General features: G+C 44.9%; 6 protein-coding genes across 6 annotated transcripts; 3 read left to right on the forward strand and 3 right to left on the reverse strand.

Annotated features, from left to right (window-relative positions):
* Positions 1-939: 939 nt before the first annotated feature.
* Positions 940-1,539, forward strand: PAAG_06595 (3-demethylubiquinone-9 3-methyltransferase; the record flags this gene model as incomplete). Its single annotated transcript, XM_002791379.1, has 1 exon — positions 940-1,539. One exon carries the CDS (start codon positions 940-942, stop codon positions 1,537-1,539), a length of 600 nt encoding a protein of 199 aa, XP_002791425.1.
* Positions 1,540-2,268: 729 nt separating this feature from the next.
* PAAG_06596 (alcohol dehydrogenase) lies at positions 2,269-3,456 on the forward strand (the record flags this gene model as incomplete). Its single annotated transcript, XM_002791380.1, has 4 exons — positions 2,269-2,367; positions 2,426-2,845; positions 2,929-3,144; positions 3,232-3,456. 4 exons carry the CDS (start codon positions 2,269-2,271, stop codon positions 3,454-3,456), a joined length of 960 nt encoding a protein of 319 aa, XP_002791426.1.
* A 530-nt stretch (positions 3,457-3,986) lies between these two features.
* On the reverse strand, positions 3,987-6,386 carry PAAG_12243 (PEK protein kinase; the record flags this gene model as incomplete). Its single annotated transcript, XM_015847758.1, has 1 exon — positions 3,987-6,386. One exon carries the CDS (start codon positions 6,384-6,386, stop codon positions 3,987-3,989), a length of 2,400 nt encoding a protein of 799 aa, XP_015702608.1.
* Positions 6,387-7,445: 1,059 nt separating this feature from the next.
* Positions 7,446-7,925, reverse strand: PAAG_12244 (hypothetical protein; the record flags this gene model as incomplete). Its single annotated transcript, XM_015847759.1, has 1 exon — positions 7,446-7,925. One exon carries the CDS (start codon positions 7,923-7,925, stop codon positions 7,446-7,448), a length of 480 nt encoding a protein of 159 aa, XP_015702609.1.
* Positions 7,926-8,414: 489 nt separating this feature from the next.
* Positions 8,415-8,833, reverse strand: PAAG_06598 (hypothetical protein; the record flags this gene model as incomplete). The annotated part of the gene is made up of 2 exons (XM_015845932.1): positions 8,415-8,609; positions 8,765-8,833. The coding sequence occupies 2 exons, from the start codon at positions 8,831-8,833 to the stop codon at positions 8,415-8,417; spliced, it is 264 nt and encodes an 87-aa protein (XP_015700158.1).
* A 3,800-nt stretch (positions 8,834-12,633) lies between these two features.
* Positions 12,634-13,806, forward strand: PAAG_12245 (hypothetical protein; the record flags this gene model as incomplete). The annotated part of the gene is made up of 1 exon (XM_015847760.1): positions 12,634-13,806. One exon carries the CDS (start codon positions 12,634-12,636, stop codon positions 13,804-13,806), a length of 1,173 nt encoding a protein of 390 aa, XP_015702610.1.
* Positions 13,807-17,014: the final 3,208 nt, after the last annotated feature.

Here is a 17,014-nt window from a genome sequence, read left to right on the forward strand (position 1 = left end):
TCAGGAATGACACTGACAATCGTTCCAAGGGAGCGCCCTATTCAATCCGATGTGAACATGGATTCCCCCAACTCACCCGCCAATATTCCAATTGCGTGCGTAGGTCGCGTTCTGGGAGTAAAATATTCACTTCCACCAGCGGCTCTCCAACATCCCCTGGTACTGTTGCTGATGTTGCAAGGAAGAATATGTATCACAGAGGTGGAAAAAGGGCAGTACACAGGTTAAAAGGTAAACTATAACTATCCAGTCTCATCTCCGTCTCTCTCGAAACATACACACTTTTTCGCCATGATTTCTTTGCATGGGTGATTGACAATAGTACTGTGTAGATTATTATAAGCGGAGTCTATCGGCATCTCGACGTGATCAAGTATGCCTTTAGCATTCAGATAGGATGCTTTTTTATTAGTGATGCATCCACGTATACCAAGGCATGGAGTAGAGAGGGTTGACGATAACCCAATCTGCCCCTAGTTTTTTGAAGACCTGTTTTAAAAATTGGACATTTGATCTCGGTAATAAACCCAAGAATAACTTTGTTCTTTCTCTCTCTCTCTCTCTCTATATATATATATATATATATATATATATATAAATCCACAGACAGAGTCTGAGAATGATCATCAGTCTTCAACCCCCTGTTGGGGCCGAACTTAGAATAAAACCATGGGAAGAGTTTCCATGCATGAGCCAAAATGGCTGGATGCACGTGATTGCTGCCTGGAATCTAATTGTATCGTTAGACTTGGCGATTCTTAAAAAACAAGATTATTTGAGCTGCTATGCCCTTCGATACGGGGCCTTTTGTCTGCTTGTTCGATGAGAAATGACTCACAGTTACAGTCCATTGCAGCCTCGATTACCATGGCGAAGCGAGAAGCTCATGCTATGCCTAACATAAAAGGCACTTCCTGACGCCATCTTTTCAGCAGGAAAATGGCGACTGCTGACCTCAACGAAGCTCCATATACCACCTCTCAGGAGTCAGATAAGGTAGAACCCCTCGATAAAACGATTACTTTCTCTCACCCAACTCAAGACCAAGCAAAGCAACCCACCACTGCCATGTCTACTACAAAATTCGAGACTCCCTCACACAAAATCCACATCTGTCTTTGGTTCGAGAAGGACGGCATCAAGGCCGCCGAGCACTACATATCCCTATTCAACAACTCCCGCATAATTTTCAGCGACGATACGCTGGTCTCATTCATTATCGACGGACAGCAGATAACAATTCTAAACGGTGGCCCCCATTACAAGCTCTCACCTGCCGCGTCACTATTCATAGTTTGTGATGGCCAGGAGGAGATCGATCGTCTGTGGACGGCATTGACGGCAGATGGCGGCAAGGAGCTCCAGTGTGGTTGGCTCACCGATAAATTCGGCGTCTCATGGCAGGTTGTACCCGGCTCTCTGTTGGAAATGATTAACGACCCCGACGAGGAGAAGGCAAAGAGGACGCGTGAGGTGATGCTGAAAAGCGTCAAATTTGATATCCAGACCTTGAAGAACGCCTATAACGGGAGCGATTAAGTGGTCCGGGATCCATTGCTCAATGGGGAATACGTCAAACCATGTTAAAGTGGGAATACTGACTCCTCGAGTGATATTTTTGCCATCCGTTGTTTTCGTATCAATTTTTGACTTATTGTGGGAAATAGCTCCTAAATGAGGGGTTGACCTGCTATGTATCGTCGTTTTATTTTATTTTCACTTCCCTTGGCCCCTGTTGCTTGAATTGGTTCGGATAAGAACTACCACAAAGCCATCTCGAACAGTGCTAGCCCTCAGTAATTAGTTTTTGTATCCAAGAAATAGCTTATGAATATTTCTTGCTTTTTCAATTATTATTGATCTCCGGCGGAGCGTGTTTTGGATGACGTGCATGTGCAACCGTCGGGAGGGTGGAAAGCTCAATCCCGAAAGCCGGGAAAACTAGTTACTCTAAGCTCACGATGCTTGGGATAAATTAACTTCCCCGCAAAATTCGGCCCGTACGGTAACTTCCCGAGGCACCAGCTTCAGTCTGAACCGGAGCCAACAGCGACGACAAATAAAGGGCCAAACATGAGGAGAGCTCTCTCCTCCTGCTGAATGAACCGTTCCAATTGATTATCCAATTTGACGCATACCTATCTCCATAACCACATCACTCGACTCACGTCCCTTCGTCATGAGCTAATCCTCGCCAGCTGTTTACCACATTAACCAACTGCCATTTATTCACACAGTCGTAGCAGTAGTTGTAACTTAAAAAAAACAATGCAAGCAATCCAAATCACCTCATTTTCTGCAACCCTCTCAAACCTCCATTCACAAACAATCCCCGCTCCACTACCCCCAGGCCCCAACGAAGCGCTGGTAAAAAAACCACTGCGCAGCCCTAAACCACGTCGACCTCCTCTACGCCCAAGGCAAGCACCAAAATAATACATCCCTAATCCGTCCCCCATTTACGCTTGGACTCGAGTTTTCCGGCACAATAATCGCCATTGGCGATTCCATATCTTCGTCTGATAATCCACTGTCTGTTGGCGACAGAGTTTTCGGCGCCAGCCTAGGCGCTTTTGCAGAACGCATCGTCGTCCCCGCTCACTCCATCCACCGCATCCCATCTGCATGGACATTTGAGGATGCCGCGGGTCTTGCCGCTACCGCGACGGTAGCGTACGGGGCCGTAATGGTACGTGGAGGTGCGAAGGAGGGACAGTGGGTGCTGGTCCATGGGGCTGCAGGAGGAATTGGAGTTAATGCGTGCCAGATTGCGAAGGCGTGTGGGGCGCGGGTTGTTGCTGGGGTGAGGAGTTTGGAGGATTTGGAGAAGGTGGAGATGCTGAGGGTCTCGGTTGTGTGGATAGAATTGTAGAGACAGGTGGGAATTTCGCCGATGTTGGTGCTGGCAATGATAGCACGGGTCAAAAGGTTAGAGAGAGTTGGACGGGTGAAGTGATGAAGATTACGAAAGGCAAAGGTGTGGACCTTGTGATTGATAATGTTGGGCTCGTTAAGGAGAGTTTGAGGTGTTTGAGACCCATTGCGGGGAAAATCGTGCTTGTAGGGTTTGCCGGGAGGGAGGGCGTTATGGAGCAAGTGTCTGTTAATAGGATTTTATTGCGGCAGGCTGTTGTCATTGGATACGTGAGTTGACCTCCCCCCTCTGGTTTTTGTTATCTAGGTATGATATATCGAAAGTTTCCCAGATGGCTGACTCGAATATCATCCTAGCGATACGGAGACACGAATCGCAAAGACCCGAGTGAGACGAAACGGATTTGGGGTGGTTTGGCAGCTCTCATCGAGTCTGGCGCCGTTAAGCCCGTTACGTATGAGAGGAGGTATCGTGGTCTGAGAGAAGTGCAAAATGCCATGGCAGACTTGAAGGCACGAAAGATATACGGGAAGGCGGTGATCTATATTAATGAAAATGAAACTGAGAGAGCTGCACTGTGAAGGTTTATGAGAGCTGCACTGAAGTTTTATTCATATTCCATTGCATTTTTTTTACTTTTTACCAAATTGCTCTTCAAGCTGGAAGATATCCCCGTGGTTATGCGATGATTTCCTAGAATTCTCAGTCTTATAGTTTTCGATGCAGTGTATGGTAAATACATTCTGGGAAAATGTGTCATTAAGTCTACAAGTCTAACTTTCGTTAACTATCAGAAATAAAGAAACAAACATAGCTAGTAGCTAGTCGAAGATGGAGTCGAGTTTATTCGTCCACAACCATGGCGTTACATACTCAAAATCAAAGTCGATGATACTTGATTGGAGATTTGGCCTCTAATATCATGAGCCCCACAGGAACATATGAAAGGTTGAAAAAAAAGCACTGTAAGTCGCTCAAGTATAACGCCAGAAGACCATTCCCAGGATAAACGGGTACGACCTCGGGATTGACAAATGAAAAGATCCTACAACAGAAATCCAGAATCGTGTGACACCATCTCTTTCTGTCTGACTGACTTCAGCTCGTTATTTCAACTCAAATTTCCACACATCGAAAGAATCTCATTCAAACAGCGCTGCACATCTTTGCACGTCCACCTGCACCGAGAATCCGGGTCCAGCATCCCCTTTATACACGCAGTAAGTTTATTGAGTATATACATACCGTCGTTTTCGCTCTCATTCTTGGCAGCCTCTGAACAATTAATCTTGCTGGCGAAGTCACCGGGAAGAATTGGAGTGAGGTCAGAAAGGTTGCGCTCGTGGTAAGATTTTACCATTTGGTTTGGTGAACAGGTCAAATAACAGAGTGTCATTTGACGCTCCATCCTAGTTTCGAACTTATACAGCAGTTCGAAAAGAATGACGCCAAGAGCAAACATGTCCAGACTTTCATCGATGTCATAGGGGTTTTCCATCTCAGCATGTTCGTGATTGCCCTCATTTTCTTGTTCGTAGGTCTTGTTTGTGCGCGAAAGGGGACGGATTTGTTTCGAGTTTACGGTGGGGGGTCTATAGAACTCTGTTCCAACAGGGCGAGTTTGAGCCCCCGTGGAGTTACAACCCGATTCGTATTGCCCTCTGCTTTCTCCATACTGGGAAATTTCTGCGACCAGGCCAAAATCACCAATACGAGGGTTGGTGTACCATGGTCGCTTTATCTCCTTTTTATCGCACGGTGGACAAATCATTTTGTCCTGTGGGTTGGCGAGTGATAGGAATATATTGGCTGGTTTTAGATCTCGATGAACTATTCCCATGGAATGAAGATACTCAACACCGGCCAAAACTCCCAGAATAATCTTGAGAGAAGGGATAAGATGGTAGCAATGTCGGGGGCTGTTAGTGTCTGATGTTGCGGGCCTTGGGACTAAGTATGTAGCTAAGCTCAGCGGATGGAGCGACATTTGAATGTGCAATGTTAAGACAGGTCCAGGTTTAACATGTTTAACTTTTCGGCTGAGGCTTCTTAAGCTAGCATTTCCCATTCCATCTGAAAATATGTCATCGTTGGTTTCGCTTTCTGATGTTGTCTGCCCGTGGTTCGGGAAGCTAAAAGGCCTCGGAAGAGATTCCACTTCTTCAACGTCTCCAGTGTCACTCTTACCATTTGTACCCTGAAAGGAAAGGCGTTTCCTGCGTCGTGTGACAGACGAGTCAGAATGACCTTTCTCTTTATCTTCTGCATTTTCACTATCTTTTAAAGAATTTTCGAATACGATTCCATGGCCCGACTCTTCGAAAACGATACTAAAGCTTAGATCCTCGTGGTGCGATCCTGATGTTTCGGGTTTTGGGGAGGAGACCTGTTCGCTATCATCCATCCCATCAGCACTAACCGGAATGGTGGAAGAGGCACTCTCAACAATTGAACCAGTTGACAATTCGGCCCATGCGCTAAAGTAACGGACAACATTGGGGTGCTCCAACCGAGCAAGGGTTCTAATCTCCTTTAAGATACTCTCCACGGCTCTCAAACCATCCCTTTGGAGTTGACGCAACCGTTTCTCACGCAATGGGATTTTTTTCACCGCATATACCTGGCTGTCAACATGATGTCTCGCACGGTACACAGCACCGTATGAGCCTTTGCCAATAAATGCTTCCTCTTCAAATTCAGCGGCATACCGGGAGGTTGGGATGTTAATGGTCTGTGGAGATAGCAGGGGAAAATCCATGGGTATCTGGGAGAATGCAGTGAGTGAATGCCTCACAAGGTCGGCGATGTTCGGGGGCAATGGTTGGGTAGAGGGATCAGAATACGCCTTATCGGTAATACGTCTTTGAAGATTAGGACGAGAGGGCTGTTGAGGAGTGAAGTTCTTTATCTTATCAAGATCAAGCCCTTCCAGAAGCTTTTGTAGTTGCCCAAAGTTCATTGTTGCCGAACCCTGACCGCTGGCTCCTTTGAATGGTGGAAGCGAATGTCTGCCGTTCGGATCTGTTTCTCCTAAGGCTGCAACACTCAGGACATCCAGGTTGTTTCTGTAATGCTTTCTCACTGACTCCCAGTCATTTCCATCTAATCCTCCTGCAATGACCCCATGTCCGGAGAGGAACTGGGACTTGTACATGTAGAGGTGACGTCCGAGATATTTGGCTTCTGGAGAATCTCGAGAATATCCTCCGTGAGATCCTGGTTGCCCATTAAGTATGTCGGCTGCGCGACTCTCACAATAAAACTCTAGGAGGGCCGCAGTCATCATGGCAGCCTGCCCTTCGGGACTAAGCTCCGGCATCTCTACTTGGTCAACACGAGCACTCCTTTCAATTTCGTGCGGAGGAGAGGTACCATATTCGTGGGAGAGGGGTGAATTTCCCAAGCTACTGGTACTTTTGTCCGCGGATGCATCTTTAGGCTCTGATGGCGCCAAACAGGCAACATCATTCGCATGAAGTTGCTCACTCTGGAATTCGGAATCTGAAGACATATCTACCGGAAAACAAAGCATGGACGACGTCGTAAATTCGGGTTTTCTGTGTTCTTGGGACTTGGGACTTATTTTTGCCAAGGCAAGGAAGGCCCATATACCTGGACACGGGGTTGGTAGAGGACAGAAGACAGAAACGATATTCACAAGGAGGAGGTGAATGAAATAAGAGCAAACGCAGGCATAACCATTTCGGAAAGAAGGATATATAATGGACAGTCCCGATGAATTACTGTACCAAGTATCGTAAAAAGACAGGAACCTTCCCCAGAAAATGCTGGCTTTACACCAATCAGAATGGAGAGATGGCGTTGAGAGGCATTCTCCTGCTCCTGTTGACATAAGGTAATGCCAGTGGAAAGTTGAAGTAGAGAAGCAAAGAGTGAACTTCAAAAATTTTTAAGACCTCCTGGTAAAATCTTATTATATCTTTGAGAGGGATGCCTGGGGAACTTTCAAAAAAGAGTGAGTATAAGAATGAATCAAACACAGGAACACACAAATGAACCCTTCAGCTTCGATGGGATTCCATACAATGTATGCAGTTGACAGGGCGTTTCCTTGTTACTTATGACTGGAATAAGTAACATGCAGAGCTGTTGAGTGAGATCCAGTTATAACGAGATGAAAGTCATTTCAACAATCAACCAGTTGAAATCGTGCCATAGTCCTTTGTTTTGGCGGGGATAACGTTGGAGAGATGTAGAAGAGCAACTCATCCAGTGCGGTGTTGTTGATGTTGATGATGGGAGCCTAAGGCGGAAGGGCTTGTATGAACATCCAAGGAACATGCTGACCTAAGCTTGAGAAAAAAAATAGATTGGATGAACCATTTGTTACTACCAAAGCTCACTATATCGTCCCCCGCGTTGGGTAAGTTGAAATATATAAACTACAGCACAACGTAACCCCAGGCATAGCTACCGTTAACTAAGAATTTTCCTATGAATATTGATAAATGTTGCAACATAAGATATATGTCTATCGGGCTGTAACTTCATATACACTGTACTATATATGTACTCGAACGACGCCATCCAGGCTTGCGCCATACTCCGTTTACACTATACAAATGGAATGCAGGCACGGACTATAATTACGGCATAGTAGTAATTTGTAGCTCAGATATTTGACAGTCCATCGGTTAATCTGATCATTTGCATTGGCCATCGTAATAAAGTCCTCCTCGTCACATCCAACGAACGATAAATTGATTCGAACAAATGGCCCGCCCAACTTTGTGACCACCAGAAAGAATCCAGTCTGCCAAGGATCACATAGTAGTGTGCAACAATCACCAACGCCATGGGTTTGCGCATCTTTAGATGGGCGAGATATGCTTCTGGGAGAAGAAGCGGCCAGCCGGAAAACGGCGTCCCAGCTCGAAACAGGCCTTTCAAATGTGATGCGAAGTTCCCGAATTGTACGGTCATTTGCATCCTTCAGAACATCGGCACTAAGTTGGGTTACGTGTTCGCCATTGCAATCATGCAAATAACCAAGGACATTTTCCACCTCCTTGGAAACTGGCTGTGTCATGCATGACGTAATCAGGACACACTCCACGCCGCGAAAGAGGAGAAAATCCTCAGCAACGGGTTCTCCCCCCGCCTGGCCTGCCGATAAATCGAGAAAATGCAAATGCCAACACCGCGATGAGGCTAGAAAACGCGAATACAGCGTTGCAGCTGGAGGGGGTGATTTTATTTCAACATTGGCCGGGACGCAGCAAGTGCGAGGTGTTGACGCATGGTGGTCAATCCCCACATATTTCCTACGGGATGGATTGTTGTTGCTGCTGCATTTGATAAGATGGAGTGCAGAAAGAGCTAAGGGTCCATGCATTAGAAACAGGTGAGCGAGGACTTGGGAATAACAGTCTTCCATATTTCTATATGTTCGGCATTTTTTGATAGCGTTAAATAGGTGTCTGTCGTGTAATGGTGCAAGAGGTTTATATCATCAAGATGAAAATTAGACGCGAAGCGGGAGCTTCTGTTCTCAAAGGTGGTAAAGATAAATAGCTGATCAACAGTAGTAGAGGAAATTGGAGATGAAGCTGTAGATAAAGATATGGGAGGTAAGCTTTAGGGTGTCATTGAGGATATCCGGCCGACTCGCTGCGAGCCTGCCATTTGTAGCCGCAGGGCCAGGAGGAACAGCAAACTTGCACTCCATATCGTGCTTTTTGCAGTTGCCGCACGGCGGGGGCGTTTCGTCAAACTTTTAACAGTAGTTAAACACTATTGCTTTAGTGGGATGAACCGCAGTAAGCAGAGCACGAATCAAGGGCCAAATCTGGTCAAAATTTACTTTTTCTCCTTTTGAAACGATCATTTGAGGGAGGAAAGTTCGTAATATTGGCAAGTCGTCCATACCTTTATCTTTCTTCCCTTGGATTGGAGGCATCCTAGCCGGGACTTGCAATGGCTCCTTCGAGGAGGCATTATGAATAGAACCACCAGGCTATCTTTTTCTCACTTGCACGCTGCTTGGTCATACATAGAGAATTTTGCCCTTAAACCACAATGAAACCAGGCAAAAACCATGAGAGACTTCCCACGCATGATATGATCCAATAACTACCGTTTCAGCCCAAGAGGTCAGATAAGGAGCACTTGGTTAAAGTCCGGAGGCACAATGTTCCAGTAATCCACGGGGAATAAAATGCTCTTGGACAGTCCTAAGATGACGCACAAAGAGACTCTCATACGGGAACTGGCAGTCTGACTGAGCCCTGAATAAATACATAATTTCAATGTGCCTAGATTTTTGAGGCTGGAAATTAAAGATTTTGCAAAGCGGCAGTCTACTAGTTAACTAACGTGATCAACCACCCAACGCCCGTTTACACCCAACGCCCGCTCAAATCTTCATTTTTCATTCATCTTTAACCACCCACAACATGCACTATGAAGCAGTTATACAAGCTGTGATTGATGATTTGAACACGCAATTAACGCCTAATTACACTGAGACCGCTAAAAAAATATGGAATCAGCTGATATATATTGTCAAGGTGTTATAGAGGCATTCAAATGTCAAGAAAGGAAGCAAGCTCTATCCACTGCAAAGCCTTCACTGATTTGCAAGAAAAATGACTCCTTTTTCATATCAATTGATTGGCAGATCGCAGTTTCCCTTGTACACTCCAAATGCTTCATAATCTTGTGGTTGAGATTCTAAAAGCACTTATTGAAGTCAACTGGGTAGCTCAGTTCTACAAGCGCCACAAGGATATAATCAAGTTACTCTATCTGTGAAATATTGATCAAAAACACAAGATTGCAGACAATTCTGCATCCTTCAAGCATTATTTTGATCTTGTAATAGATTTCTTTCTTATACTACTTTTTTAATTTTCATCTTGCTAATTTATTTTAATTTTTCAGCTGCAGACAAAAATCATAAAATACAACCTTGAACCTATGAATATTTACAACTTTGATGAGAAAAGATTTCTATTAGAATTCATTCACACCCTCAAACATATTGTATTGATTAATTTGTTCAAATCAGATCATATGATAGATGTCAGCCAGGATAGCAGTTGAGAATTCATAACACTACTTGCTTCAATTTGTGTAGATGGAACTTTGCTCCCACCTGTTCTCATATATTAAAGAGAATCAAAAGATATGCAAGATACTTGATTTGAAGATTTTGATAGTGAAAAGAATCAGATCTACTTTACTGCTTCAGAAAATAAGTGGAGCAATAATGAATATAAGTTAATATGATTAAAGAAGATCTTTGAATCTCTTATAAAAAAGAAGACAGGCTGCAGATATAGACTTCTTATATTGAATGATCACTCATTCTATATTAATATAATATTCATCAATTACACAGATTAGAATTGAATTCTACTCACTGTCTTTCCTCCTCATTCTACACACTGATTACAGTCATTAAATGTTAGTATATATGAATCATTGAGTAAATCATATTCTAAACAACTGAATGAATGAATGAAAACTGGAATGGAATTCATATATATTACAAAGAGGTCTTTTTGGCAGCTTTTTGATACTGTGTGAAAGGAGATAGTTACATCTTCAAATATTGAAGCTGCATTTGCTGCTATTGGCCTATATCTATTCAATCTGAAATGCATTCTTAAAAAGCTTCAAATACAATCTTGCACCCTCTCAGATGAAATATATTAATTAAGAACACCTACTTCTATCATTGACCTGTAGAAATTGATAAAGCAAGTTAAGCAATAGCAATATCAAATATATAATAATCTTAACCAGGTGATTTGTGCAGGGGAAAATCTTGCTCTTGATAAAAAGATTCTTCTAATAGAGAACAGACAACTACAGTAAACTTTTAATTAAAAGAAAAGATGTTGCAAGTGTGGTAAGGCAATGAAATTGCTAGATTCTTCAAATCTATCATTGGTATAGTTCTTTTCACTAGCAAAGGTACAGAGCATTCATGAGCAAATGACTGCTGCAGAGGCCATCAAAAAGGATGAACAGACTCATAAAGAGGATGCCAAGTTGCAACATGCTATTCTTAAGGAGCAGAAGAAGACAAATATTATGTCACAGCAGATGAAGTGGGAAATAGCTCATCAGATAGCAAAGAAGCAAAAGGAGATGGATAAGACTGCAAGAGCCACTTAATGACAGATTGAGAAGGAGCTTAAAGATGCAAGAAAGACTCAAGAGCAAAAACAGAAGAAAGAATGAATTGCTATATAGCTATAATCACAATTGAATAAGAAGATGATTGAAGAATTCAAAAATCACCTTTCTAATCAGAAAAGTAGACTCTCAATTTTGCAAAGAGTGACTAAATCACATTTTCAGAGCCCTGTCAGAGTGCCTGCAGATTCACTGCCTGAGTGATCTGACAATATTATAATTTCTACTGATTTAATAACTGCTTGCTCACTGAATTTGCCTCCACCTAGAATTTCACATTTCAGATGAGTTATTAAGTCAAACAAATGTCTACAGAATTAGCTATATATTTTTATATGTAATTTTTTATATATATTTTCATCATATAATATATCATCTTGAAATCTAATTGTGTTGTTGAAATAACATTGAAAATATTTCATCATAGTGATGGTGAAATGGCGGGCGTTGGGTGTAAACGGGCGTTGGGTGGTGGATTACGTTACTGGCTAACCATGCCACGCGCACTCACCATTAGTGAGTGCGCCCCACCGTAAAGAAAATATCACTGCAATGAAAATCTTCTAGGATCATCAACCAATCTTCAAAAATTAATTAATGGTCAACACCATGCCTATCTATAATATAAAGATTATCTATATACTCATTAGAGTGTGCAGAATCTCTGATAGATTGAGATTCATTAATAACATCATATTGTGATTAGCTGGCATTTGATTTAAAGACTTTGATCTCAACTGACTATAGGGCTCTATTCCTCTCTTTTATTGATTTCTTTTTCTTACAATGCTTGATCTTGTGATTGACATTCTTGATAGTGAGGACCTCCTCTACCTGCACCTGCCTGTAGTTGTTTTTGACAATTCAGTATCTATTCATCAAATAATAAGCAGATAACTCATTCTTTTAATGAGCATTCAATTCTATCTATATCAGACTTCTCTTGAATATTTTATTCAATCATCAGATCAGATCAAGTATCAAAGTGTTTTTCATCTCTTGTATGATCTTATCTACTGCTTTGATTTAATGATGTAGTTTTATGACTATATCTGAAGATGTCAACTGAGAAAATGCAAGTAGAGGGTCAGGTCTCAGAAAGTGAAGTTGTAGAGGGTTAAGCTCTAAGAACTAGAGGCTAGTCCTCCTATATAACAAGGACGAATTGCTTGGGAAAGGGAAGAAAAGTGTTAGGCTCAGCGTCCGACCGAGCCCGACCGAAGGCCGGTGCCCGGTTAGACTCGACGTCGGATTAAGCTCGGCGCCCGATTAGGCCTAATCCATATCACGTGACCACACGACCATGCAGGTGGTTATAATCCACGCAGGCCCCCAGCACCCCCTTTCATCCCATCAAGCTTAGTATTTCGTTATATAGCAGTTAGCAACGCAGAGAGTCTTTCTTCTTATGCAGCTCGCATTCGCTCCCTAACACAATACTAAGCTTCCCTTCTACCTTCTCACTCAGGTTTCAGCAGAAAACTTGAGTGCCTCAGTTGAATTAGAACCTGCTAGTTCAGAGCCTGACAACGCGTCAGATCAACTGCTAAGACAACAGCACTGTTGAAGACAACGGCTCAATCCAACATCAGATGGCCACCACAGGCTCCCAACCCCCTGGAAGGGGCCGAAAGGACTGGCGATACCTCCTAACAAGACCAACTGACCAACCACGCGTCTCAATTGAGGAATTCAGAGAGGCAATCCACTCAGACAGCGACCGTGTTTATAATGAGTTGGCGGCGATCTTTGATGGCATCTTTGACGATGAAAAAACACTAAGGGATACAATCACACGTCTGAGGATGGAACGGAACAACGCCACTGACCAGGCCGCTGTCAAGCAAAGCCAGATTGATGAGCTAATTGCTGAACGCGATGAACTTAGCCACACCCTGGTCCGCATGACAGTCAGCAACCAAGCAGCAAGTCGAGGTGTCACCCCCTCTGAGACTACCCGGAGGTCTGTCAAGATTGATGACCCAAAACACCTCACTGACGGCAAGGAGCCAAAATTTGAACACTGGCTCTCCCGGATGAAGAACAAGCTCCGGGAGAACGCTGACCACTACCCTACTGAACGCATGAGGATTGCATACATCGAAAACCGGACTGATGGGGACGCGGCACGTCACATTGCGCCCCGTATGGAAGAGGACCACCCCGAGCGATATCAGACTGCAGAAGAGATATTTGAGCACCTCAAGTCAATATATGAGGATGCTAACAAGCTGCAAAATGCCAAGAGTGATTATCGCAAGCTGATTATGCGCAATGGGGACAATTATCATGAATTTGTCACAAAATTCTTACACCTGGCAGGTGAGGCCAAGATTGCCAGGGGGGACTACAAGACAGACTTCAATGACAAGCTGTCCTTTGACCTCCAGAAGATGGTAGCAGTAGCCAATGCGACCACTGATACATATGCTGAGTTTCAGAAAATCTGTGCGCAGGCAGCTCACACCCTCCAGACAATCAATGCCACCCAGAAATCAAAGAGCTCGCGGGGAAATGGGCCTAATACCTTCAAGCAGAACACCCTGCGGACCGCCAACAGTCAAACACCCCCCAGCATCTCTACAACAAAATCCCCTACTGTGAAGGAGGCCTTGAGCTCTCGTCCGGATATTCAGTGCTACTACTGTAAGGAAAAAGGCCACATTGCCAGGAACTGCCCTGCAAAGCAGAAGTCCCAGCAGGTGATTGCTGAGCTCACAGGGAATGATGCCCCTGAGCCTTCAGCAGATTCGGGAAAAGAGTGAGCCTGAGAGAAGACTCCACCTCAGGTAGTTCAATAGTCTGTGAGAGGTTTGAGATGAAGGACTTGATTGGGGGGAAAAGCTTTAATGTGCCAATCAAATTAGCCTACAATGGAATTGCTACTTCTACAAATTCTCTTGCTGATACTGGAGCAAATGGAGCGAATTTTATTGATACCCGATATGCCATAGAATTGGCAAGATTCTTTGATAGGAAGTTTCAAGAACTCCCATTCAAATGCCGCATGAAGGGATACAATGGCGCCCCCGGCGGGGTGATAGACCGCACATTGACCCTAAACCTCTGGGTGGATGGCCGGAGATTTCAGAATGTCCCTCTGCTGGTAACAGACCTAGGCCAGCACCCTGTCATCCTGGGACGGAAGTGGTTGGCAGCACAGGATATATGGCTTGATGTTAAAAACCAACGCCTGGTTTGGCCGAGTGAACGGTCTATCCCTGAACAGGTGGCGGAGCCGATGTTGAAGATAGTACCCTGGTCAGTACTGAAGCGCCCAGACCCCAAGCCTGAGCATCAGGCGGATGTGGAACGAAGAGAGATCAAGCTGGATGAGGAGATCAGACAGGAGCATCAGGCTCAGCTCCGCAGATTGAAAGGGACCAGCTCAGTCGTGATGCCTGAGACGAGGCAGGGGCTGACCTGGGAGGAGACAGCACCACAGATGATGGATATGAACTTCATTGGGGCTGCTTCCTTCCATGGTTATATGAAGAACAAGAAGTCAACAGTCTTCATAACCAGTCTGTATGAAATTGATAAACAGCTTGAGGAGAAGCGGGGTTTAGTGGGAGCTGAGGATGAGTCTGATGAGGAGCTGATCAGCAACTTACCAGAATGGTTGAAAGGCCGGGAGGACTGCTTCTCAAAGAAAGCATCAGATGAACTGCCCCCCCTACGGAAGAATGTTGATTTTAAAATAGAGCTCCAGCCTGATGTTGACCTCACCCAGGGCATTGGACATGCGCCTCTATATAAGATGAATCTAGAGGAACTAGAGGCAGTGAAGACCTACCTTGAAGCCAACCTAGCAAAGGGTTTCATCACCCCAAGTTCAGCCCCCTACGCCTCCCCAATCCTGATTGCCCGTAGTGGGAAGAAGCTACGATTCTGTGTTGACTTTCGCAAGCTGAATGCTATAACCAAACGAGATCAGTATCCCTTGCCCCTGATAGATGAGCTGATGGACCGACTCAATGGGGCGAAATACTTTACAAAGTTGGACATTCGGCAGGGGTTCCATCGCATCCGAATGGACCCTGAGTCTGAGGACCTGACCACCTTTAGAACCCGCTACGGGACCTATAAATATCGGGTGGTCCCCTTTGGCCTTACAAACGCCCCTGCCTGCTTTCAACGGTTTGTTAACAGTATCTTCTTTGACTACCTGGACAAGTTTATGACAGCATTCATGGATGATCTTCTAATCTATAGCAAGAATCTGGAGGAGCACAAGCAGCAGGTAAACTCAGTGCTAGACCGACTAAAGACAGCGGGTTTGCAAGCCAGCATCCAGAAATGTGAGTTTGCAGTCCAGAGGACAAAATACCTAGGGTTCATCATCAGTACAGAAGGGATTGAGGCAGACCCAGAGAAGACAGCTGCCATTGTGAGATGGCAGGCCCCCACCACAGTCAAAGGAGTCCAGTCATTCCTAGGATTTGGCAATTTCTACCGACGATTCATAAGGAACTACAGCCGAATCGCAAAGCCACTGTACCAATTGACAAAGAAGACTACCCCATTTGTGTGGACATCAGAATGCAAATCAGCCTTTGAAAAACTGAAGAGGCAGCTGGTGGAGGCTCCAACACTGCGTTACTATGACCCTGAGCGGGAGACTCGTATTGAGACTGACGCCTCTGACGGAGTAGTGGCTGGGGTACTAAGTCAAAGATTTGAAAATGACCTTTGGCACCCAGTAGCCTTCTATTCAAAGACAATGAATGGTGCAGAGCTTAATTATGAAGTTCATGATAAGGAAATGCTGGCAGTAGTCCGGGCCTTACAAGAATGGCGGGCAGAGCTTGAGGGACTACAACGGGAGGAACGATTCAAGATCCTCACTGATCATCGTGCACTGGAATACTTCATGACTACCAAGAAGCTGAATGCACGTCAAGCCCGCTGGGCAGAGTTCCTCTCCCGTTTCTACTTTGAGATCAAGTATCGACCAGGCAAGGCCAACCTGCTAGCAGACGCACTGAGCAGGCCTGAGCAGGTTAGAAGGCAACAGGACGGCCGTATGCAGATCCTCCTAGGACCAGAGACCCTCGACCCCCAGATCACTCCCTCTACAGACATTGCTAGCATCAACTCCTCAGAGAAAGAGAGCATTGCTGAATGCATAGTGTCTCTAAACAAGACAGCCACCTCAATTGAGCCCCTGCGGCAGCAGGCAGATGATGAGAATAGTCCCTATACAATGGAGGACAATGTGCTACGGTACAATGGAAGACTAGTGGTGCCTGTTCAGGAAAAGGAAACCCTGATAGCCAAGCTACTGCAGGAAATTCATGATCAAGCTTCAACAGCACACCCTGGAGGACGAAAGACCCTGGCCCTGGTGCAATCACGCTATTGGTGGGCCACCTGGCGGACAGACGTCCTACGCTATATTCGGAACTGCCATGTGTGCCGGATCAGTAAAATTCCAAGAGATAAGACTCCTGGTTTGCTAAAGCCATTACCAATACCAGAACGGGCATGGCAGCATATTGCAATGGACTTCATGGACGTGCCGAAAAGCAAAACAGGTTATGATGCCATTTTGGTCATAGTATGCCGGCTAAGCAAGAAGACAATCTCCATTCCAACCACCCGGGGAGTTACAGCCCAGGAGCTGGCCCGACTATTCATTCGATTCTACTATTCATACAATGGGGCGCCTGACTCAATTGTCTCTGACCGAGGCCCCCAGTTCATATCAAGCTTTTGGGATGAGTTTACACAGATCCTGGGCATAAAACTGAAACTCTCAACGGCGCATCATGCACAAACTGATGGACAGACAGAAGTGGTGAATCAATACATTGCCACCCGTCTTCGCCCCTATGTCAGTTACTACCAAGACGACTGGGATGAGTGGCTGCCCATTATAGACCATGCCTCCGCAGCTACCCCAAACGCTTCCACAGGGATCTCCCCCTTCCTCGCAGCAAATGGATATGAACCCCGAATGTCATTTGACTG

Source organism: Paracoccidioides lutzii (assembly GCF_000150705.2).
Source record: "Paracoccidioides lutzii Pb01 unplaced genomic scaffold supercont2.19, whole genome shotgun sequence".
Lineage (NCBI taxonomy): Eukaryota > Fungi > Ascomycota > Eurotiomycetes > Onygenales > Ajellomycetaceae > Paracoccidioides > Paracoccidioides lutzii.